General features: G+C 47.4%; 2 protein-coding genes across 3 annotated transcripts; both read right to left on the bottom strand.

Moving 5' to 3' along the window:
- Window positions 1-543: 543 nt before the first annotated feature.
- LOC133110363 (NSFL1 cofactor p47-like) lies at window positions 544-7,233 on the bottom strand. The gene is made up of 9 exons (XM_061220397.1): window positions 6,883-7,233; window positions 6,025-6,122; window positions 5,437-5,514; window positions 4,560-4,725; window positions 3,765-3,860; window positions 2,961-3,070; window positions 2,219-2,356; window positions 1,649-1,825; window positions 544-1,084 (listed from the first exon to the last, which is right to left on the bottom strand). The coding sequence occupies exons 1-9, from the start codon at window positions 6,982-6,984 to the stop codon at window positions 922-924; spliced, it is 1,128 nt and encodes a 375-aa protein (XP_061076381.1). The 5' UTR covers window positions 6,985-7,233; the 3' UTR covers window positions 544-921.
- Window positions 7,234-11,433: 4,200 nt separating this feature from the next.
- On the bottom strand, window positions 11,434-24,830 carry bcl2l1 (BCL2 like 1). 2 transcript variants are annotated; one of them, XM_061219337.1, is made up of 4 exons: window positions 20,544-24,830; window positions 18,894-19,024; window positions 16,170-16,926; window positions 11,434-11,991 (listed from the first exon to the last, which is right to left on the bottom strand). In XM_061219337.1, the coding sequence occupies exons 3-4, from the start codon at window positions 16,737-16,739 to the stop codon at window positions 11,848-11,850; spliced, it is 714 nt and encodes a 237-aa protein (XP_061075321.1). In that variant the 5' UTR covers window positions 16,740-16,926; window positions 18,894-19,024; window positions 20,544-24,830; the 3' UTR covers window positions 11,434-11,847. The 2 variants fall into 2 exon arrangements, with proteins under 2 accessions (XP_061075321.1, XP_061075320.1); XM_061219336.1 differs by lacking the exon at window positions 20,544-24,830 and adding an exon at window positions 19,877-20,519.
- Window positions 24,831-25,029: the final 199 nt, after the last annotated feature.

Here is a 25,029-nt window from a genome sequence, read left to right as displayed (position 1 = left end):
TGGGGTCATTGTGAATTTAAAGATTTTGTTAATTTTCCACCAGGCATTCAGAGTTGTTGAAATGAGTGTTTTTGAAGCAGTCAATTCCTCAGTTATAGAGGCACTGAGGAATGGTTGATCGGAGATGGAAATTTCTTTACATTGTGATTGTTCTATTTCTATCCATGGGTTGTCCTGTTGGTTGGGCTGAATCCAGTTTGTGATGTAATTTAGCTGGTTTGCCAAATAGTAAAAAAATAAAATTAAAATAAAAAAGTAATTGTTTGATACATTGGCAACTTCCATATTTTTAACTACGAAGTTTTCCTGTGGATAGGTGTTGCTCACAGGTCTCTATCATGGACAGTGAAAGCAAGTGCAATCAAAATCCCCTGACGCAGTGAAGAGAGACAGCAAAGCTTCATCTGCTTCCGGGGGGTGAACCTGACTAATATCAGGTGGGGTGGGGGGAGATGCGGGGGGGGGGGGGGAGAAGGACACTTCAAATGTACAGCTACTCAAGGAGCATTACTGTGTTATAGTGAAGGCACAAAACCCAACAGATCACCAGAGGTAAAAAAAAGCTTTATTAGTTCTATTCACAATCAGCCAATTCAACCCAATATTCACTCACTCATCTTCTCCTCGGCAACAAGATGCAACCCAAATTCACCCCCTCCCGTTGGAAGACAACTGTGCCGTTTCACAAACCAATGAGGGGGGACACGCAGTACTGTACAGGAAGTTACAAAACAGGAACGCGCATCCTGCAGTGTTTGTGTCTTCAGTGGCAACCGGGTGCGGTGGGTCAGCCGAGCCAGCAGGGGGCGACCATCCTGCAGGAATCGGGCGCGCCTGGTCAGCCCCGCCAGCAGGGGCCGGTATTCCTGCAGGGATCGGTCCTGTGATTCAGTCCGGCCAGCGGGGGGGAGGGGGGCAGCCTCACTTCAGCCGCTGCACGATCACAGCGTTCAGCAGGCCGGCGTCCTTCAGTGTCTGGCTCTCGTCCGTCAGCTCCTTGTTGGGAAACGTGGTCATCAGCACGAACTCCACCGCGGCCATGGCGGGGCGAGCGCTGGCCACAAACTGCCGCACGTCCGACACGCTGACGAGGAGGACGAGGAGAAGACAGAAAACAAGTGAGAAATAAAGAAATAAACCCAAGAGGTGGGTGACATTTAAGCTTCTTCGTACTTTTAAATCGACAGACAGTTAATGCGACACCTTTGGTGTCTAATACTCGTGGGTTGCGTGTGAGCGTATGTGTGTGTGTGTGTGTGTGTGTGAGAGCGTATGTGTGTGTGTGTGTGTGTGTGCGTGTGTGTGTGTGTGTGTGTGTGTGTGTGTGTGTGTGCGTGTGTGTGTGTGTGTGCGTGTGAGCGTATGTGTGTGTGTGTGTGTGTGTGTGTGCGTGTGAGCGTATGTGTGTGTGTGTGTGTGTGTGTGTGTGTGTGTGTGTGTGTGTGTGCGTGTGTGTGTGTGTGTGCGTGTGAGCGTATGTGTGTGTGTGTGTGTGTGTGTGTGCGTGTGAGCGTATGTGTGTGTGTGTGTGTGTGTGTGTGTGTGCGTGTGAGCGTATGTGTGTGTGTGTGTGTGTGTGTGTGTGTGTGTGCGTGTGCGTGTGCGTGTGAGCGTATGTGTGTGTGACTGTGGGAGGGGCTAGGCTTACCTGTGGCTGTGGTTAAATTTCTGTACCAGCCGGCCCCCGTCAGCCAGCCGAATCTGGATGCTGGTCACTGGCTGCGTGTCGTCAAGGGCAACAGAGGCGCTGGCCTGCAATTCGGTGGCTGCCTGGTCCTGCTGGCCGCCCAGTGATCCAGAAGGGGGCATCCCCGGAGGGGCCGAGCTGTGGGGATACAGGGGGGCAGAGTACTGCTCAGAGCCCTCTCAGCTGCCTCCCACTGCACCACGTTATCCACTAAACAGCAACTACACATCTTATCGCGTCTAAATCAGCGTGTACAGAGGTTTAAGAAAACCTCCTGGCTGGAAAAAAAACACTTTTTGCAAAAGTAACTATACAGAGTGGCAGTTGGTTCCGGTGACCATTACTGCCCTCGTGTGGCCAGGCAGCAGTGCTGCAGTGCTGGACAGAGACGTTGTCCCCCAAGCAGATGCTGACTTCACTGAGATGAGCTGGACGGCTGAACTGCATTTGTGTCAAACTGAAGACATTCTGCAGGGGAGATGACGCTTCGTTCTCCTCCCCTGGCCCCGCCCCGCCCTGCCCCGCCCTCACCTGCCCAGTTTCTGCCCCTCCCCTCCGAAGGCCCTGAAGGCAGACTTGGGCTTGGAGAACTCCACATCACGGTGATCCTCCATGTCCAAATTCACCTTCCCTCCACGAGACAGCTGCCTCAACTCCTGAGGAATCTCTCTGAGAGAGGAGGAGAGAAAGGGATGGGGGGGGGGGGCAGAGAGCCAGAAAGAAAAGGAATGGGGGAGGGAGAAGGTGAGAGAGGGAGAGGAGCAGAGAGAAAAATACATTTATTTTAAACCAGAGCAAATCACCCTCTCCAGCAGGTTACACTGAAAGCACAGAGAATCAGCCTCTCCAGCACATTACACTGAAAACACAGAGAATCTCTTCTCCAGCACGTTACACTGAAAGCACAGAGAATCAGCCCCTCCAGCACGTTACACTGAAAGCACAGAGAATCTCTTCTCCAGCACGTTACACTGAAAGCACAGAGAATCAGCCCCTCCAGCACGTTACACTGAAAGCACAGAGAATCTCTTCTCCAGCACGTTACACTGAAAGCACAGAGAATCAGCCCCTCCAGCACGTTACACTGAAAGCACAGAGAATCACTTCTCCAGCACGTTACACTGAAAGCACAGAGAATCAGCCTCTCCAGCACGTTACACTGAAAGCACAGAGAATCAGCCCCTCCAGCAGGTTACACTGAAAGCACAGAGAATCAGCCTCTCCAGCACATTACACTGAAAGCACAGTGAAACGGGCCCTGTGTCAGACTCACCCCCTGCGCACGGACTCCAGGAAGTGGGCGTTGGCGGGGTCGGAGTAGTTCCGGAGCTGGCCGTCGTCCAGGCTGAAGCCCGTCTTCCACAGCTTCAGCACCACATGCACCTGCACACAGGAACACACCGCGTGAGAGGCGAGGAGGGAGGGAAGGAGAGAGAGAGACGGAGGGAGGAGGAGAGGGAGGGGGGAGTAATGAAGAGGGAGAGAAGTCGGGGGAGAGATGGAGAGAGAGAGGGAGGGGGAGAGAGAGAGATGGAGAGAGGGAGGGAGAGATGGAGAGAGGGAGAGGGAAAGGGAGAGACGGCGAAAGGGAGGGGAGAGGGAGAGATGGAGAGAGGGGGGGGGAGAGGGAGTGATGAGAGAGGGAGTGATGGAGAGAGAGGGAGAGATGGAGAAAGGGAGGGGAGAGGGAGAGATGGAGAGAGGGAGGGGGAGAGGGAGTGATGGAGAGAGGGAGGGGGAGAGGGAGTGATGGAGAGAGGGAGAGGGAGAGGGAGAGAGGGAGGGGGAGAGGGAGAGATGGAGAGAGAGGGAGGGGGAGAGAGAGATGAGAGAGGGGGAGAGGGAGGGAGAGATGGAGAGAGGGAGTGATTGAGAGAGAGAGGGAGAGATGGAGAGAGGGAGAGGGAAAGGGAGAGATGGAGAAAGGGAGGGCAGAGGGAGAGATGAAGAGAGGGAGGGGAGAGGGAGTGATGAGAGAGGGAGAGATGGAGAGAGGGAGGGGAGAGGGAGTGATGAGAGAGAGGGAGAGAGGGAGAGAGAGAGGGAGAGAGGGAGAGGGAGAGAGGGAGGCACTCACATCCTGAGCCGGGTCAGTGCGCCGTCGCTCTCCCTCCACATAGGCTGACTCCTCCTCCGGGGCGGCGCCCAGGCGATAGCCTCCGCCCCCAAACGCCTACAAACACAGGAAGAGAGATCAGGACTGCGCCCAGAAACGGCTCCACACACTACTGTCTGTAAGGGGGGTGTACATGGTGTCTGTAAGGGGAGTTAGGGCGTACATGGTGTCTGTAAGGGGGGTTAGGGCGTACATGGTGTCTGTAAGGGGAGTTAGGGCGTACATGGTGTCTGTAAGGGGAGTTAGGGTGTACATGGTGTCTGTAAGGGAAGTGTGGGTGTGTATGGTGTCAGTAAGGGGAGTTAGGGTGTACATGGTGTCTGTAAGGGGGGTTAGGGCGTACATGGTGTCTGTAAGGGGAGTTAGGGCGTACATGGTGTCTGTAAGGGGAGTTAGGGTGTACATGGTGTCTGTAAGGGGAGTGTGGGTGTGTATGGTGTCTGTAAGGGGAGTTAGGGCGTACATGGTGTCTGTAAGGGGAGTTAGGGTGTACATGGTGTCTGTAAGGGGAGTTAGGGTGTACATGGTGTCTGTAAGGGGAGTTAGGGTGTACATGGTGTCTGTAAGAGGAGTTAGGGCGTACATGGTGTCTGTAAGGGGGGCGTGGGTGTGTATGGTGTCTGTAAGGGGAGTTAGGGCGTACATGGTGTCTGTAAGGGGAGTTAGGGCGTACATGGTGTCTGTAAGGGGGGTTAGGGTGTACATGGTGTCTGTAAGGGGAGATGTGGTTGTAAATTAATACTCCTTCTCTCGTACCCGTGACCCACTGGCCTCTCCGGGGCCCCGCCCAGCCCTCTCCACAGGTGTGGCCCCGTGCTCCTTGGCCCCCTTAAACAGCTCCTCCACCACCTCGTTGGGGCTCTTCTTCTTCGGGGGGCCAACTATTTGCTGCCCGCTGCGCTCCGATCCCCCAGCATAAAACCTGCACGACCAAACCCAGCAGAGCCAGTACCATACAGTTTAAAACCAGACAGCTCTAGCATTAATGAAATGGTTATTGAGCCCGTTTTCCCGATCACACTCACAAGCACATACCCTTGCAGAGACACCAGTGAGGTCGCGTGAATTGCAGGGTCAGCCAGACCCCTGATAAAACAACCACGCCCATCCAAAGAGAGTGAAACGGGTGCATTGTGGAAGAGAACGTTCCAGAACGGCAGAATAATCGAGTCAAACTACAATCCAACCGCACAGCCACCAGGGGGCGGCAGAGTGTGCGCTTCAGCTGGAGAATCTACTGAGCAGCACTGCTAACAAAGGCAGGGGGAGAAGAGCTAAGGCACAGATGGAGAAAGGGGCTGTCCCAATATGCACACTTGACCGCACTTGCACACTTGGGTACATGATGTGCGCATTCATGTGCTTTTGCACAAGAGCGTCCCATTTCTTGAATTATCAAAAGTGCAATGTGCTTGATGTGCACATTGTGATGTTTATTTTTTAAATCAGTCGTGAGGTTGCCAGGCCTCTCTGTTACTGGAGGAAAAATCCAAAGAAATATCAGTGTAAGAAAGATGTTTGCAAAGGTGCAAATGTCATAACTGCATATTTTATTCACATCACATCCTGATGGTATTGTTAATGTGAATCTGGGTGTTCTGGCCTTTTTCACATGAACAGGAAGGGTCCTGACCTTTGTCCTTCCTCCTCACTGCCCTCGTCGTCCTGATCGTGGACCAGATCTCTGAAAGAAGTCACTCTGGGTTGGCTCCTGGATAAAATAGGAAGAGCAGCACAATGAACCCATAAGAGGACAAACAGTACAGTGGGCCAACTTTCTGATTCATAGTACTTTTCCTGCAGGAGCTGCTGATTAGCGTTATCTTGGAGCAAAGAGTGATCTTCTTGAGATGTCACGAAACAATACTCTGTGGCAATACGTTACGTCATCTACAATGTCAATCTAAATGGAAAAAAAACATTGCTTTGAAGAAATAATCAGTGGGTAGCATGGTGAGGCATGGTGCATGATTCTTGAACACTAAACACACAGAGGAACAGTACCGCACACATGGATGAACAGACTGCTTCCACGGTGACCAATATCAGACCGGGAGATGACGATAACAGTACATTTTTCAGGTGAACAAAAATATTAATTATTAATTATAAGAATTTCGTAAAAGTCTCCGTTTCTCACAATGCTTAAAAGGGAATTTTTACACACGAATTAACTTGGAACAGTGGAAGAAGGAATTATTCAAATGCATGAAAAGAGTACCTTGGACCAACAGGGTGCATCAGTGATGATTCGTCGGGCTGAGGGAGTGTCACAATATCTTCGTCGCCACCGTCTTCATAGAAACTAGCCAAGGCCAGCTAAACACAAACAAGAGTTTGTATTTCCGAAATGTTGTGGACGTTGATGAGATCGATATAGACTATGACACCAACATAGCACAAACTAGTGGTGAGTGTTGTATTTAGCCGAGGCGGAGAACATCCACCTTCTTTATCAACTAACTAGTTTGATGAAATTCCATGACCGTTACCGTATAACGTACCGTAACGTTATAGCTGACGAATTGATGCTTTCTCTACCCCTGTCCCGGTATTCTCTCTGGATCCGTGTACACCTAGCTAGTTATAGCTATGCATTAAAAACTACTTTGCGTCAATAATACCACAATAACAGTTATGGACCTGAAATAAAGTTTAACTAAGAAATATTGTTTCTAATAATGTTTAGCTAGCCATCTAGCCAGTTAGCTATCATATCAACACATCGTTACCAGTAAGACAACTAGCCAGCTGTCACCTGCGCAGTACTTCCATTGTTATGATAAAAGGAATGTAACGTTAGCTAAGTTAATTAACGTTACATCTGATAAGTTGACCCTAACACTAACAGCGATTGAGCGACAGATAAAACACGATTCATTGATATATCGGCCGTCGGTGTGGTGATGTGACATTTAAGGCCAAAGAAATCTACCGTTAGCGAGTCAGCGAAGAATCAAGCTACTTGTTAGCTAGCTAACGTATAGTTAGCATAGCAACATAGCCGCTACAAAGACAGGACAGCTGACAGGACCATCTAATTTCGCTCCGCTTCCGAGATGCAGCCTTTATCACCTACCTGTAAATCCCACCCTGCTGACTCCAGGAAAAAGCGGGCTCTCTCTTCATCAACATCAGTTACAGCTACAAATTCCCTCACGGCCTCCTCCTGGTCCGCCATTGTGAAATGACACAGCAAGTGTATCGCTTCTTTTCTGAAGGAACTAATTCAGCTACTTGACTACCTTAGTTCCGCTCAGATCTCAAATTGTTTAACGCAAAGAAAACTGAAACGTAGCAAATAAAATAGCGTTTAAAAACAGTACTCGTGTCAACTGTATGATTTTTATGATTCCCCCAACCGAGCTGTAGTGGGAAGAAATTGTGAACGTACTGAAAACTCGCACCACTCAAGTGACATAAAAGAGAACTGCACCAACTGCAGCGATGCTTACCGGGAATTGTAGTTTAGTATTCACGCCTTACTGCACCACGGAGGGAACCAGGGTCCCGGAGTGCCAGATCTGTTAATACTTTTTACTCCGTCCAAACATGAAATTACATACTATAAATGTGTTTATTATCTGGCTTAATTGGCACAGGTGACCGTGCTCTGGATATATTTGTGGTTCACCGTTCTGGCTCAGATTCTTAATAATTAGCCCAACTGCTTGCAATCCAGTTTTTATGGAACAAACCCATTCTGTATTTAGAATAAAGCACACGTAAGTCCAGTTGGCCACCCTACTTCAACAGCTTTAAATGTATCCTCGGCAGTTCTGCTTCTAGTGACCAATTTCTATTTCATTACATCACACGTTCAGTCCAAGAGAGAATTTCTTCAGTGCTTAATCTTGCAGCATGAAACTCGTCAGATGTTCAGGCGTGAATTTAGAGATGTAATCTGCAGTGTCTGGGTGACTGCAGCATAATGTAGAGGCGTGGAGTGAGGATGTACAGCATGGTGTCACCACACAAAGAGTCACAGGTCAACCCCATACCTACAGACCAGTAGGCTACACTATCAGTGAAGGTTGAAATAGAAGCCCCATTGTCACTGTCCTAGCGCTAGAAGAGCACACTTGTTTTTTGTCTAAAAAACAAAATACAAAATCAGACTAAACTTGACGATAATCAATTCTGCACTGTGATGAAACCAAATGAGTTGAGTGAAATAAAAAAGAAAAAAGTAAGCAAACTACTGTAGAGGCCATGTTTTATACAGAATGCAAGATGCATTCATTTTCTGAAAGGCACACACCAGGATTTGTTCTGAAACTCATAAATGGGGACATTTCTTAGTCTGTGGTCAGTGAAACCCTACACTGATAAACAATTCAAAAGCTTTGCAGACAAGTCCTCAGAAAAAGTCATGTTTGGGTATCCATTTTCCTTGCAACCCTGACTCATGCCACCAGTGAACGATTCCTCAATATTTTTGGCAGATGTTTAAATTCTTTTAAACTCTAGTCATTATAGTATTGCCCATCTTGTGTATGTACAATGTGTTTATCACTGCTTCTGCCACTGAAATCACTTACTGGTGAATCTCAAAATAAACAAAAAGATAATGAACTGACCACAATATTACTATTTTGCAATGGCCATCACGGTTTCCAGACATGAAGTGGTCTAAAATGTGTGATTTCAATCAGAGGGCAGTTCACATGCACAGACAAGGGGAAGTGAAAGAGCTTTAAATATTCTGTACTGGTCAATGTTCAAATGAGAAAGGAAAGTCCCCAAGAAAAGTCAAAAAGAGAATGTCTTGGATAGCTCCTCTTTATTAAGTTTTAAATTATTTCAAACATTAAAGCAGGCTTCTAAACATCAAATCTGCTTATCCAATGGTGTTCTTTCTAATACTTAAATGTACAGTTTATTCTATAAAGGAAAAAAACGTTAAAAAAATATTTTATTTTCTGTTTCAAATGGGCTAAAACAAACACAAGGAACATTTACAGTTCAAAGCAGTGACTGTCTAATGGAGTATAAGGCAACAGGAAAGAACACGTAATGCTTTACCCTCAATATTTTACTTGTTTTTTTGTTGAGTTTTAAATATGTTGCTAAATAAAGCTATTCTAATTGTCATTAAGTCAACTAGTATACATGATGAGGTGGACAATGATGGTTTGGTTAATTCTCAAGCAACAACCAAGTTGAACACACACGTAGACACACACAAAAGCATGCACATATGCACATGTGCACACACGCACCCAAACACACACACACACACCACACACACGCACACACAGGTGGATAAGTATCGGGGTGGTATGCATTTCCACGGCCAGGGCGATGGAAGCGTCCGTGTGGGACGTGACGGCCCGTTTGCTACATGTGGGAAGTGAGGGGCGGGCGTGGCCTGAGGCAGCGGGCTCCGCAGCACAGCGCTGGACGGTCGATGGGGGGGGGGAACGCCCTCCGAACGGACCCGAGGTCACCGTGACGACGCGCTCCTCTGCTCCTCAGCCTGCGCGGCGTTGTGCAACGTGACAGAATATCAGCACAGACCTATGAAGGAATTTGCCAGGCTGAGGACAGAGCAGAGAGGTGATGCTCGGACTACGATGTCATCCAGGGGCAGTAGGCCATAATATCTGCAGTGGGAGGGGAGGGGAGGGGGGGGGGCGGGGCGGAGGGCGTGTCAAGGGTTCGAGGGTGAAGTATTTTCACAGCCAACTGAGTCAGGAGGCCAGACTGTGTGTAGAGATCAGCTGGTCTGCGCACCTGGTCTGCGGTCCTGACTGAAACCGAAGCCCCCAGCCTGCCGCCCGCAGCTCCAGGCACGGAGAAAAGGCTTCCTCTGCACCTGGCCTGCCTCCACAAAACCTTTTTTTTATTTTTATTTTAATTTTTTCATTTTTTTTTATTACAAAGAAAATGATACACAATGGCATTGTAATCAAACGTAATGACAACCCAAACAAAAGAGCGAAGATGGAAAAACCAAACGAAAGGAAAAACACTGATGTACTGCCAGGAGGCGAAAACTAAAGAGGGTAAAACGTGTCGAAAGCACATATGCATGAGAAACAAACCAACAACAAAGGGAAAGAAAACTTATTTTTTTTGTCACCTTAATAGTCCAGACAACACAGAGCAATGGAGGCAAAAAATTGACATTGAACATCAAACATATTCACAACGCAGTAAGAGCAGTGGGCAAACACTCAGCACACAGATCCCAGGCCAGTGGCACAGGGCACAGGGCACGTCCTGTGTGCAAACAGCTGACCTCCAATCAGCTTCTTCTCCCCTGCTTCTCACCCACGCAGACTGACAGACACTTGATCTGGGATCCACCATCTCTCACCCAGTTTCCAAAGCTGTGGTGGGCCAGGAGCGGAAAGGCAGAGGCGGTTTGTGGCTACAGCTACACCTTAAATGCACAACCGTGCTCTTCATCAATCCTGGAGACCTTGTTTGAAAACCAGCAAAAAAAAACAACATCCTGGGTATAAACCCCCCCCTCCCCCCATGAGAAAAAAAAAGGATGACCCCGAACTTATATTTCAAACGGCAGCATTTTGGCAGGGAGGAATTGGGTCTGTGGGAACTGGGTCTGGACCGGGCAGGACGGCCCGGTTCTGCAGTCCGATCCATGGGCTGGATCCATGTCCTTTCACTTAGCCTCTCACTCCCTCTCATAGGTCAGCTACCTGCCTGGGGGGGGGCGGGGTCAGTCTAAATCAAACCAAGACAATTTGCTCACAGCAAACAGGAAAATACTCATCCGAAGACTAAAATATTTCTAAAAGTTACTCAGTTTGCCTTTTGAGTGCCAGCACGTGAGGATTTTTCAGATTTCCTAGAACTATGGCAGCAAGTGAAGGCAATAAGAAAAAAAAAAAAAAAAAAGGGTTTCTCCCAAACAAACCAAATGGGGAAAAGCACATTCCGGATTAAGACGTAAAAAAAGGTTTAGTGCATGTACAGACACACAAACGCACACGGACCTGGGAATACACACAGGGCAGGGCGTGACGGATAACAGGATGGAAAACAATCCAATGCATAAAAAAAACAAAAATAGAACATGAGACTGAGCTGTAACTTGCGTTCGCGTGCGAGGGAACTTTGGAACCAAAGTGAGAGAACCTCCAAACTGTCCTGGGAACTAAGTCTTGGCTTTTCCCGGACAATGATCACTTTTAAGCTGCAACATTTTGCACATAAAAATTACTTCGTGAACAACAGTCTTTGATTGGTCCCTGCTCATCGGCAAAGCCTGATTGGTCCTTGAAGGAAATCTGAGTGGATGAGGCATATGGCCCATTATCATAAAGATTCTGAATGCTCTGGTGCTCTTTTAGTGTGATGATGCACCAACACACTAACTTCTCCTTAAACAGAACTACACTACTGAACCTGTGCATGTCTGTGACTCGACCGGCTCAGGGCTCCCCCTGCTGGTTGAGAGGGCCCTTTACAGGCAGGTATTTCGCAGGGAAAGTCCAGTAAGTTCCTGTTGATGGGTCACCCCTCCCTTTTCTCTATCCATCCACCCACCCATCCATCCATCCATCCATCCATCATCTCTCTCTCATTCAGCCTGAAAGAGAGTTACTCCTTTACATAGCCTCCCTGCCCCACCCCACCCCACCCCATCCCGCCCCAAAAATAAATAAAATGTATGCAATATATACAGTCAACAATAATAATCATCGCAGCCATGGGGGGGCAGAGAGGGAGAAGGGAAAGTGACACGTCTGCCCCCAAAAAAGTCCCGACTGGTGTCTGGTGTCCTGTGGGGTAGTGTGTTGTGTAACATTGGCCTCTCGTTGCATTATAAGACAGTGAGCAGGAGGGTGGTGCAGATGGTGGGAACAGCAGCTGGGTCAGCCAGGCGGCCATTTTCTCTTTCTCAGTGCTTTAGGACGCAGGATGCAAGTAAACATGGAAACACTTGGCAATTTTTCTTTTGCTTTTTCTTCTTTTTTTTTTTTTCTCTTTTCCTTCTTTAGTTATTCTCTGGTCTTCCTTCATGTTCTGCAGGAGGTGGGCCAGAAGGTGGCGCTGTTCGTGGCACTCTACCTCAGTGGCGTTTGCTGGCGATGAGCGAGCCGATGACCACGCCCGTGGCGAGCGTGATGCCAGCGATCAGCCATCTTTTAAAGTTCTCCTGAGAGCGCCGGGACTCTGCCGCGGCGTCATGGCCAAAGATCTCAGCGAAGCGGCCCTGTGGAGAGAGGGAGAGAGAGAGAGAGAGAGGGAGGGAGGGGGAGAGAGGGAGAGAGAGAGAGGGAGAGAGAGAGAGAGAGAGGGAGAGGGAGAGAGGGGGAGGGGGGAGAAAGAGAGAGAGGGAGAGGGAGGGGGAGAGAGAGAGAGGGAGAGGGAGGTGAGGGAGGGGGAGAGAGAGAGGGAGAGGGAGGTGAGAGAGGGGGAGAGAGAGGGGGAGGGGGAAGGGGAGAGAGAGGGGGAGGGGGAAAGAGAGAGAGAGGGAGAGAGAGGGGGAGAGAGAGGGAGAGAGAGTGAGAGAGGGAGGAAGGGAGAGAGATAGAGAGAGGGAGAGAGAGAGATACATGAGTCCACAAAGACACACAGTATGCAGTACATGTAGCTAAAAAAGAATATATACAAAATAACATCATTAAACTGGATAGCACTTATTTACATAGTGGTCCTCTGTTACCTCCCCTCCTCCTGCCCACCTTGGCTCCACTCTCCCAGCTCCCCTATCTGGTACAGGCACAGAGAGCCCAGGAATCCACGGATAAAAGGCCCTATTCAGACGCCCTGCCCTGGAAACACACGGAGCCTTGTGCCTGCTGGAGGGAGCTCACGCTAATCCGGCCCTGGGATAACTCCACCTCTCAGCCCGCAGAGCGCACTGCGCACACGCGTGCCCTCTTACGCAAGGCCTCCGCACGTGACAGGACGTCAGGGCAGGAAGCATACCTGTGCACAGGTCAGCCCTGACAGTGTGAGAACGGCAGCCAGACATGTCTGTAAAAACAGACAAGTTGGGGCTTGTTTCCTGGAGAACGACGATAACGTTTTTTCAGGGAGGGAGGTGAATACCTAACAATTAGCGCAACTAAACCAGTACTGAATGAGGGGATTGGTCATTGGCATGCAGACGTCATGCTGTAATCTCTCTCCGAGAGTAACAATGGAATCGTGCGCTACATATTAAGCGGGCGGGGTCAACCAGGGAGTTATTCATCACATAAGGGCCAATGTAAGTCAACACCACAGATAGTTTTGTCTGTAACAAGCGAAGAAAATGCCATACGGTGCATCTCAGCTGGGCCGTCATGCAGACCGGGTCTCAGAGACGAGGTCTCGATTTCCATCCATCCATTCATTATCTTAACCCGCATATCCTGAACAGGGTCACAGGGGGGCTGGAGCCTATCCCAGCATACATTGGGCGAAAGGCAGGAATACACCCTGGACAGGTCGCCAGTCCATCGCAGGGCACACACACCATTCACTCACACACTCATACCTACGGGCAATTTAGACTCTCCAATCAGCCTAACCTGCATGTCTTTGGACTGTGGGAGGAAACCGGAGTACCCGGAGGAAACCCACATGAACACAGGGAGAACATGCAAACTCCACACAGAGAGGGCCCGGCCGACCGGGATTCGAACCCAGGACCTCCTTGCTGTGAGGCGGCAGTGCTACCCGCCCAGGTCCCAATTAAAAAAATTAAAAATGTTTACAATTTCCGGTAGTGGTCGTTACATCGGCGCTGGAATGTTCTGAACATTTTAAGCGCATATTTGTGATCTTATGGCTGAAAGGGCGAAATGACCAATCGGAGCATTCCCGTTTCCAGCAAGGCAAGAGGGCAGAGACTCTGGCAAGCGTGGTTTCAGCCAAACGGCATCCGTCACGCTGAGCACGTATTCTCCAGCGGAAATCATTCGGGGACTGCAGCGCTGCCACACACAGTGTCAAAAACATGCGGGGCCCCAAGTGGATACGGCGTGTTTGTGAGAGGGAATCTGCAGGGCCTGTCAGCCAGGCAGACGCAGGCTACAAAGTCCATGCGGCTACATGGAGGTGCAGCTCTTCCTCCTCTGCCATCTGAAAATGCGGACGGTCATTGTTTTGAAGGGGCCTTTATGTGCTCATTAAAAATGATTTATATCGTTCTGGGCAGGGTCTCTGCCCCAGTCTCATGGGACCCACAGGATGAAGCGGTCTGATGTTAGCGCGCCGGATTCTGGAGCAGCCGACTGGCTGAATCCCCCCTCGGCTTTTCACACTTCTGCTCATGGATAGGCCCACCTGCCCAGACACGCCTGCTGCATGCACACAAACACAAACACTCACACTCACACTCACACGCACACGCACACGCACACGAACACACTCACGCAAACACTCACGCAAACACTCACGCAAACACTCACGCAAACACTCACGCAAACACTCACACATACATACAGACAGACACTCATAGACACACACACAGACAGACACAGACACACACAGACACCAGACACACACACACACGCACGCACGCACACACACACACTCACGCAAACACTCACACATACATACAGACAGACACTCATAGACACACACACAGACAGACACACACACACACACACACACACACACACACACACGACAGAACAAAGAGCGAGAGGGAGGGGTGCCCACATATCTCAGATTGTATGTGAATATAGAACACTGAGTTATGGTTCAGCACATTAACAAACAGACCCGAGTAAATGATTATCTCTGACAAAAGCAGCCTAATTCAGGAAGGCAGTCAATATGCACTCTCCCGTCCCAAAAGGACAGCGCGTCTCAACAGGTTATATATTACACAGGGACACACAGAGCACTGCTGGCAGCACCCAGAGGCAACCTCCTGGCTCACGTGTCACTTCCTGTTGCCCACAGAAAGGGCAGAATAGCTGCAGCAGGAAACGCAGATATCCAAAAACTGATAGTGGGAGGGACAAATGCCCTTTGACATTTGACCTTGTGCATGCGAATCACCGGAGGCCGCTGTGGGGGGGGGTGGGGCAGGTTCAAATTAAAATTCTCAGGTGAGCAGAGGCTGCCACGCCCGCAGGGCAGGGCGCGTCACCTGCAGCAGGCCTGGAGCCTGGAGTCTGGAGCCAGGCACCCCGCGGCACTGGCCTGCGTGGGGGTGTCTGAGCGCCATGGTAAAATGTGCCTGCGCTCCCCTGCACTGAGCCGCACTGAAGTGCTTATTAACCGGCTCAGTAGCGCTGCTACAATTAGCACCACTTCCTCTCACCGGTCTGCTCCTTAAAGTCCTGAAGCTCCCCGTCGGCTCCTGCAACGGGCATTATACAGAGGCGAACTAACCACATCTATCCCTGCAACTTAAGGTGCACCAGCCTTTACAACGCAATCATTCAGCCCGACAAACGAAAAATGACAGAATAATATTTTTATGGAACCTAAGAAAACGGTTTTGGCTCAATTTTTAATTTGAAAAGGCCACCAGCTGGTACTGAAATGGCATGACTCAGTCAGGAAGCAGAGTGTGCAATAAATACCCTGCGATGTGACCCCCCCCGGTCCATATATTCATTTTGGGGGGGCCCCTGCTGCTCTCCTTCAGGGAAGGTTCAGTTTCTGTCATAGCTGTGGCTCCTCTTCCCGTTAAGTGTCTAACAACATACGTCAACATTCGGGATGAATTCCTGATCCCTGAAGACAGACGAGGTGCTTGTTTGTTTAATATATATATATATAAACAAAGCCATGCTTGTTCTGTCTAGTTTCCCCCAAACTTCACACTTTACATCAGCTGGTTAGGTCACACTGTGACCTACGGCGTGTAGAATCCACGTAGCATTTAACCAGATAAAGTAAGCCTGCTGTGATGACCACAGGGGTCAAAGATTCAGGTCCAGCGCAGCAGATAAAACAAACAATAACACGACAACAAACATTGCTGAAACTCCTTTGGTTAGAAAAAGAGATAAAGATGCTCTTTCCCCACATATGGTGGCAGTTGACAGCCTCACCTCCTGCTGAGTGACTGCGAACGGAGTTAATCTGTCACTTTACTCCAGTGAGTGTTGGCACTGGGGTCTCATTTCAAAGCAGGAGAACACCACCCCACAATGATACAAGACTGTCCCAGCACTAAGAGAGAACCACCCCACTCAACGAGACAGAACTGCCCCACCAGTAAAAGAGGACCACCCCTCAATGAGACAAGACCGCCCCTCCAGCAAGAGAGGACCACCCACCTGACGAGACAGGACTGCCCCCTCACCCAGCACCCCCCTTCACGTGCACACACGTACGCGTGTGGCGCACACAACAGCAGCAGCAGCAGCAGCAGCAGCAGCAGCAGCAGCAGCAGCAGCAGCAGCAGCAGCAGCAGCAGCAGCAGGCCAGCACACTCACCCATCCCCCCTGCAGCTGGATCCAGGGCTGGATGTGGTTGTCCAGGTAGACGGTCATCCAGTCGGCGATGCGGGCGACCAGCGGACTCATCTCCTTCTCCACGCACTCCACGCAGAGCGCGCCGCCGAAGGCGAACAGGCCCACCACGCGGCCCCAGTTGACGCCGTCGCGGAACACCTCGTTCATCACGCTCTCGAAGCTCTGGTAGGCGGTGGCGGGCGTGATGTGCAGCTGCGAGGACAGGTCGCTGAAGGCGCGGCTGTAGCGCAGCTCGAACTCGTTGGCCGAGTCGCGCAGCGCCGTCTTCACCGGGCCCAGGTCGCGGGGCGGGGGCGGCGCCGGCGCCGGCCCGGGGCTGCGCCCGTTCACCGAGCCGTTGGCGTGCCCTCCGCCGGACGCCCCGCCCTCGCCCTGCTCGTCCCCGTCCACGTCCCCCTCCCCGTCCCCCTCCGCAGGTCCCGCCGCCGCCCCGCCGGCCCCCGTCAGCCCAATGTGGCTGCAGGAGTAGTTCCGCTGGGACAGCTTGTAGCTTATATAGAACAGCACCAGTTCCCTGTTACTGTAAGACATGTTTTTCTTGCCCCCCCCCCCCGATTTCTTCCCTGCGGATTCGCCTAAGTGTCCCGTCTTCGGGTCTCGGTCGGTCTCTCTCTCTCGCACGCGCTCGGTCTTCACGCGCTAGGTGCCATTCCGGCCCCCTCCCTTTCCGGATGATTCCGTGGCTCCGGCTCGTGCCCCTCAGCACCACGGCAGCCCCCTGGGGTGAAAGAAAGTGGACAGGGGAAAACCCAGACCCAGGTGTGCATTAATCTGCCTCTCCGTGGGACCGTATGCACACGGTTAGCCTTTTCCTGCACTGTACGTCTGGAACAATTTACGCAAAGCCCCGCAATTAACGCACATCCCTGCTCTTAACACAAGACGAGCATCCAGAAAGCTGCTGTGCGAAAGACAAGGGTATTGGGCTGAGGGGAGAATACCTTGTACCTGAAAAACGGTAACTTGAGTGTATAGATAAAGGATGTGAGCCTTGCAGTTACATGAATTTCATGTGACAGGGCCACTGTTCCAGGGTCTCAGAATTAGCTACATCAAGCATAATTGCATCTGTTGTCCCTGGGCAGATAACAGTAATAATTATAATTTTTGACAAAAAAAGAAACCTATTAACAAAATTTTTTTACTAAGTGGATTCACTGCCGAAACTCCCCCCTGTGCTGAAAGACGTGCTAATCCTGTACCGGCAGTTAAACTTTAATGCATTGTGTCACTCCCAAATACAAATTCCCCAACTGCAGATAGACTTTCAAACTCACAAATATGCAACAGTGTGTCAGAATACAATGTACACAGATACAATACTATTATTACTTGATATAATCCAATATGCACAATTTATACACAATAACTATAATTGTTTATGAACAATTCACATATTGTGTACACCATCTTATCCGCAGATCACTTATCAAATTGAATGTGTAAGATTTTACAACTGATTTTTTATTTTACAATACTGCACTAGCCCAGATTCAGAAAATGTTCTTTACCTATGAATTTAAATTAGGAGATATATAAAGAAATTAACCGTCACAGTTCCTAGGAATACATCCCAGGAAGATGTTTTTTTTTTATGTTGTATTACTTGTTCGACAGTAGACCATGTATAGACAGACATGCCTAATAAAACTATCACCACCGTCGTCATCATCATCTAGAAATAAAAAAGGACTCATCTGAAGCGTCCCAACTTCGATTTCAAAGGAAAGAAAAAAATATCAGAGAGAACCGTGCACCTTTTACATCTGCTAGTCTGGCTGTAATAGCATACGTAATACACACGTAATTAATCACCCTAAAACTGTCAAAGCAACACCAGCCCATTAAGGACATGCTGGACATCCGTTGTCACTCATCTAATCGTAATTCCCCCGGGTGACTAAACCACTTCCCACAGCCTGACCAGGGGATCTCCGCAAGTTAACTGCATGGAGAACTGGGGAGGGAGTTCACTTTCGTTTTGTTTTATGGGCCTCGTGTCCGTGATTCGTGACATGGTTCGTAATACCAAGGTAACCTTTAGTATGGTGATCGTGGCATTTGGTATGGCATTTTGGGGATGGAGTTTCAATGAATCATCACGTAGAGTGCAACCGATAATAGACTTCCTGAAGCGATAATTAGCTAACGATGACAATAGATAAAAGCAAGGCAGGGAAACGGCTAACAAGAGGCCAACATGTGAGGCTATTATTTTTTTTACGTACACAGGCCTAATGCACGAACTTTGCGAATGTTAGATTATCAATTCCTGCTAAAGTTACTAGCTAGTCATCTAATATAAAATGCTCACTTGCGTCGTTGACTACAAGCCAATTTAGCTTTTCTACTGAGTAAAATTGCATGCATAAATGCCAAAACTGCATAAATTACCTGCTGATCATACGTATCACAAAATAATACGAAAGTGCAAGGACTCAAACTTGTCATAGCTTCATTTAAATAGCAAGTACGAAGTTACAAGCGCGTCACTAAAAACCATGAAAATGCGAAGCAATAGGTAGCATATTATCTTTTCTTGGTGATTACCTTGCCAACGTAGCTAGCTGGACATTGGATATCTTACCAAAATAAATCCAACAAATAAAAGCAAGAATGTGGATTAGCCATCCATCTTCAACAAGCGAAGTTGATACTTAACGTTAAAAAAACAAGATCACTTACCTTGGCCAGCGAATACTTTCCAACGTGGTGCCTTTACACTCGATTATTTAGTTAGCTAGAGAGCTAGCTAGCTGCTCGGTCAATGCAATCTGTTACGTTAGACAGTGACAGAGACCAAAATCTGCCAAAACCTGGGGAAAGAGGAGAAAGGACCTTCATTCACATCGCATTGTTGTCGCCCTGCCATCCCACTTATGATAGGATGCACCCCCACCTTGAATTCTACCGTACATTACGTAACAGTAGCGCACCAACAGGGTCCACAATGTAGCTTAGCTAACATCAGAAGGTAACAAGCTAGCCCCTAGCTAAAACAGTTAGCTACCGCTGTTATTCTAGCTAACATAGCTATCCATCACAACAAACACATAATAGACATAGATACCAATCGACAGCTAACAGCTAGTTTAGCTAGCATTAATATACTTAGCCTAGCTAAATTGCTGAATATCAATAACAGAGTTAACTGTTAGCTACATTACACATGTATCCCGCGTTGGCTAGAGATAAACAACTCCAGTCTTGCACACAATTATTTTGTGAAGCCATCTAAAGATGAGCATGATTACATGCCTGGTGAATGTTTTACAGTAACTAACGTTAGTGCACACAGTGAATTTATTGATAGCCAAACACAGGAGCAAATGGAAAATCTAATCAGCTCGACCAACAACGTATTCCAACGGATTTCACAATGGTATTGCGTTGATTACATTGTTGTAACATAAATTCTAAGTAGTTAGATTATATCAAGATAAAATTAAAGCCAATGTATTTCCCGAAAGGAATGTCGCTCTTAGGTAGTTCTTGTGTCATCCAGCTGCATGAACAATTGCCCACGTAAGCTAACTGGCTAGCTAGCTATCAAGGCATCTCCAGAAAGGAAGACATTGAGAAATTGTGATAGCGAGCTATGAAATTATTATTATTATTATTCAAGGCCTGTTTTATATCAGCAACTCACAGTAACGTTATAGACTTACATTTGTGATTCTATGCACGCCCTCAATCAAGAACATGCCCGTGTTTACCAACGCAGAGCGCGAGTGAGTAGCTTGCCAGCTACATATCCGACATTCCTCCTGCTCTTGACTGGAACAAGGTTAGCTAGCTCTGTGGCTCCCGGATTGGCCAGTTACCGTTGTCATTAGAATTATGATGGCAATGAAGGCAACCAATAGAATGTCATTAAAAAGGAAATATTGTAGCTTCCGTCTGCATTAAGCAAAACATCCCATTGTTGATTGCAAGAAGAAAGGGATTGACTCAGATAGGCTACATAACTATCTTAGTGGCTTACTTTACGAAATATGTAGAGCAAACTATGTCGAAATACATGGCTAATGTATGCTACCATTTCGATTACTACTGCAGTACATCGCCTAATACTCAACGTTATACTCCGATAGTAAACGTCATGTAAACAAAATATGTGAAATATACTGTACGCTGTCACTATGGTAACACCATTAATCTGAAATATGTAAGCACGCTATGAATATTTTAGCAAGACTAATGTCTTGCTAAATAAAACGAATCCGCCTACTGTCCGTCTTAATCCTGTGTTTTTTTCCATTAGAGTATTCTGCGACGTCGTCGTCACCTGGATCAAATCACCGATTAACAGACACAGTAACCGACTTCCATTACCTCTGGCTGGTGTTTGGAAAACGAGCGTTGGTATGCTGTTTTAATTTTTAGTCTTGGCGAAGCTGGTGAAACGTTGCAGCGACTTGCTAAAACTATTTGGAAGCTACAGTCATACTGCTTCCGCAAAGTCGCAAGGTCCCTGGACGCGAAGATTTCGAAATGCCTCGCAATCAACTATCTAACATGGAATGTAACCACGTAGCCAATTTCTATGGTACCCATTTGTGCTTACAATCATTACAAAAACGGATCGAGAAAACACATCTAGCCTAAATAGTTTTAAACAATGGCTTCTTAATAATATATGACAATTTAATATCTTTTTTATTTTTTTATTTTGTACTTTGCCATGTTGGGAAAAAAATAATGAATCAAAGGAGAAGTTGCGTGGGCAGGAGGTTGGAGTCAGCTCAGAGTAGTGTGATGAGTGTCTTTTACAGTGAAGGAGACAATTGGAGGTTTTCTCTACATGTAAGAGTTGTCAAATTTAGCCCTGGGGACTCCAGTGCTTCCGGTTTTGAATCCACCTATAAGTGTAATTTCCAGCATCAAATGAGCTGTTAATTGAGTTTTAATGCATAGAAGGGACTACATTAGACACATCTGATTGTTTGCTCGGCAAGATCATACTTTGTCACTTTGAGTAATGGCTGCAACTAAAGGGAACTGGGATTGGCTGCAACTAAAGGGAACTGGTATCTGTGTGATATGTACACAGGACCTTTTTCTGTAACTTTTCTTTTGGAAGTATACATTGATTTGGCAATGTCGGTTGTAAAGCCTACTTATTTTATAATGTAATATTGTGACTCATATTCAGTAAAACATTAAGTGATGGGGATCCACTGTGTATGAATGTTTTCCTTCCTACCATAATTGCAACCTCTGGGGAATGAGATGTACATTGTACTTAAATGTCTACTAAAAGATTTCAGTTAAGGTCACATTTTATCTGAAATGGTTATGTATTCTACAGAAAACAAATAAGTTGGAATAAGTGAAAGTGCAAAATGATGTTACACATTTGTTTTCATAACCTTTGACATTGGCTGTAACAAAAAACAGCTATTGTAATTCCAAGTCAAATGACACACCATGACACCCACCTTATCAGATTGTTCTGAAATTCTTTCTATAGTTAGAGATTAGCAGCATAGCGGACCTGGTTAAAAAATAATTTTATCTCAGATAAATCAAGCTAATTGACTGCACCCAAATTACTCATGTAATTCTTCTTTAAATATAGTACTCAACAAAGCCAGTCATTCCTGTTGAAGATTAAGATACGATGAAGCCAAATAAATAGTCAAAATCCACCCACAGATCCTATTGTCCAGGGCTGCCTAACCCTCTTCCTGGAGATCTACCATCCTGTAAGTTGTCACTACAACTCTAACAAAGCACACCTCGTTTAGCAGCTAGAGATCTTGTTCACATGTGCCAAATTAGGGTTTAAATAAAAACCTGCAGGACTGTTGATCTCCAGGAACATAGAGGGCAGCTCTGCTCTCAGTTACCTCACCCCAACAAACGGAACATCAGTTCTCAATATTTGATAAGTAGTAAGAAACTGCAGCTTGGACTATCATTTCTTTGAACAATTTAATGTATTCTCTGTGAATATGGGGATGATTATTTTCCCCTGTACCGATTAATAAGACATTTAATCTGTACAGTAATTTGTGTCCTATCAAGTTAGAGTGATAGCTTTTTAGTATGATAGAAATTCTTACCACCAGATGGTGCTATTCTGTGAAAAAATTAAGAAAAAAATGGTCCCAATGTTGATTTACAGTTTTATTTTAAATGACTGCAAAGATGGAGTTTTAACGCTGAAGGGTGGTCACAAAAAATATTGATTTGATTCAGTTTTTAACTATTCTGCCAAATTACTAAAATGTAATGCTAAATGTATATTATGTTTCGGACCTTTCATTGAATTATTTTTGAAATAATCTTTTCTATACAAAATGTTATACAGGTGCCTAAGACTTTTGCAAAGTGATGTATTTGTCAACCCATGAATGCAACATTTCATAGAAAACGGAAAGGAAAACCAAGTATGATTTGGTATTCGTAATTTAACTTTTCTTCAGGGCACTCTGTTGTAGTAATGTTACTACTTTCTAAATGATATTGCTGGCCTGTTGCAGTGCGTTGATGGTACAGCCACTGCTGGTATGAGGTATCTGACAGGTCTTCTTTTTGGCCAAGAGAATGATTGAGCTGGGTAATGTGGATGCATAAATTTCACAGATTTCAGGACGCACGGTGATGTTTTCTTGATCAAAGGAAAGATCTGGACTTCCTCATTTCTACTTCAATCTCCGAGAAGGAACATGTAACGGGTTGCAATGTCCTTAAAGATGGTGGACCTTGATCGATTTAAGTAAAAAAAAAAAATAGGAGAAAAATAAGCACATCTTTTGCGGAAGTTTTTTTTTTTTGAAAGCCTGAAATATAAATGAGCCCGACATGGCTTCACCTCTCCCCATCTACCATGCATCTGCCGTGACTGTAATTAACGCAGCTTCAAACTGACATTTAAGGAGCAAGGCCATTCCATTCGCCTAATTCACGTTTGCTCGATTTCCCCGTCTTTGCTTATTTTTTTTATTTAATCTTTTCCTATCCTGTCCCGATGGGTGGAGGTAGGGGGCAAGAAAAGCAGAAAAGAAAAAGAATAATGGGAGAAAAAATAAGGGATTGGAATGAGCTCAGGGAGTTTTAGCCCCGATCAGCACCAGACTAATGAGCATGCTCAGATCTCTCTAGGTTGTGAATTATACATTCCATTCGCTGTCTACATGGAAAGCCCCTCTGAAACATAGCAACTGATTGGGACTCATGTTTGCAGGAGGGCTTAAACACATCATTTCGGATTGGCTGTCTGTCAGGAATGAGAGACCGTGCCATTACCTCTGAACTGAGAACCTGATGTTCTGGTTCTGCACGGTCCCTACGCTTGAGGAACATTTCTCATAAGCCTCCAGTAAAGAACATGCAAACTTGTCAGTGGGTGAAACATGGGCTCTGCAGTTTCCAGCAGCAACTTAAGGCAGGGACCCCAGAGCACTGTGTGTGTGTGTGTGGGAACATGCCTGCGTGTGTGCTCCTTCTCACGGGAGTCCCACAGGGCTCTGTACTGGGGCCTCTGCTGTTTTCCCTCTACACAAATTCCCTTGGCTCAGTAATTGTGTCACATGGCTTTTTGTATCACTGTTCACTTTTCCTGTCTTTCCCTCCCTCGCAGGTCAATGAGAAAATATCTGCCTGCCTGGCCGACATCTCATCATGGATGGCCAAGCAACACTTGAAGCTCAACCTCAACAAGACGAAGCTGCTCTTCATCCCTCATAGAGCCTCCCTACTACCAGAACTCTTCGTCACTGTTGATGGTACTGCAGGGACTGCCCCCCTCTCTGCCAGGAACCTGGGGGTGGTCCTGGACGACCAGCTGGACTTCAAAGAGCAAGTTGCAGGAACATTACGGCCCTGCAGGTTCCTTCTATATTACTTCAGGAGGATTTTTGCCATACCTGACCACGTACTCCACACACCTGCTCGTCCAGGCTAGATTACTGCAACTCACTACTTGCAAGTCTGCCGACCTATGCCATCCTGCCACTACAGCTCATCCAGAATGCCGTGGCCCGACCGAACTGCAACCTTCCATAATTCTCACACGTCACGCCCCTGCTCCAGTCACTTCGCCGGCTCCCAGGCTGCGGGGATCAGGTTCATAGTTCTGTCTCTGGCCCGACACACAGCAGCTCGACCGCTCCGCTCTGCTGCCACAGGCCGGCTTGCTCATCCTGCCGGCCGTGCGAACGGCTCTCGCTCGTCCTGAGCTTCTCCACCCCAGCTCCCCAGTGGTGGAACGACCTCCCCAGCTCCGTGAGAACCGCTCACCCACTGCCCATTTTCTGCTGCGGACTGAAGACTAATCTCATCACGCTGTACCTTAACTCCTCTGCAGGAGTCCCCTAAACTATTGTCACTTGTTTTTCACCTGTCTATCTTTACCCCTGTATCCCATGTATTTTTTACCTTGAATTTGTATTTCTTGGTACTGTAATTTTAGAAATTTTTGTTGTCTTATATGAATTGTAGCTATCTGGCGTATTCGGTTGTTTGTTGTAGGACCTTGATATGTACGCTTTTGTACGTCGCTTTGGATAAAAGTGACTGCTAAAAGAAATGTAATGTAATGCCTGTGTGTGTATGCATGTGTGTATGCATGCATGTATGTATGTGTGTGAGTGTGTATGTATGCGTGTGTATGTGTATGTGTGTGTGTGTGTGTGTGTGTGTGTGTATGTGTATGTGTGTGTGTGTGTGTGTGCGGCCTGTAGTGTAGTGGTTAGAGTAAATGACTGGGACCAGCAAGGTCAGTGGTTCGATCCCCGGTGTAGCCACAATAAGATCCGCACAGCCGTTGGGCCCTTGAGCGAGGCCCTTAACCCTGCATTGCTCCAGGTGAAGA

This window comes from Conger conger, chromosome 14 (genome assembly GCF_963514075.1).
Source record: "Conger conger chromosome 14, fConCon1.1, whole genome shotgun sequence".
Classification (NCBI taxonomy): Eukaryota; Metazoa; Chordata; class Actinopteri; order Anguilliformes; family Congridae; genus Conger; species Conger conger.
Note: the sequence above shows the minus strand (reverse complement) of the source record. Positions and strands in the feature narration are given on the sequence as shown.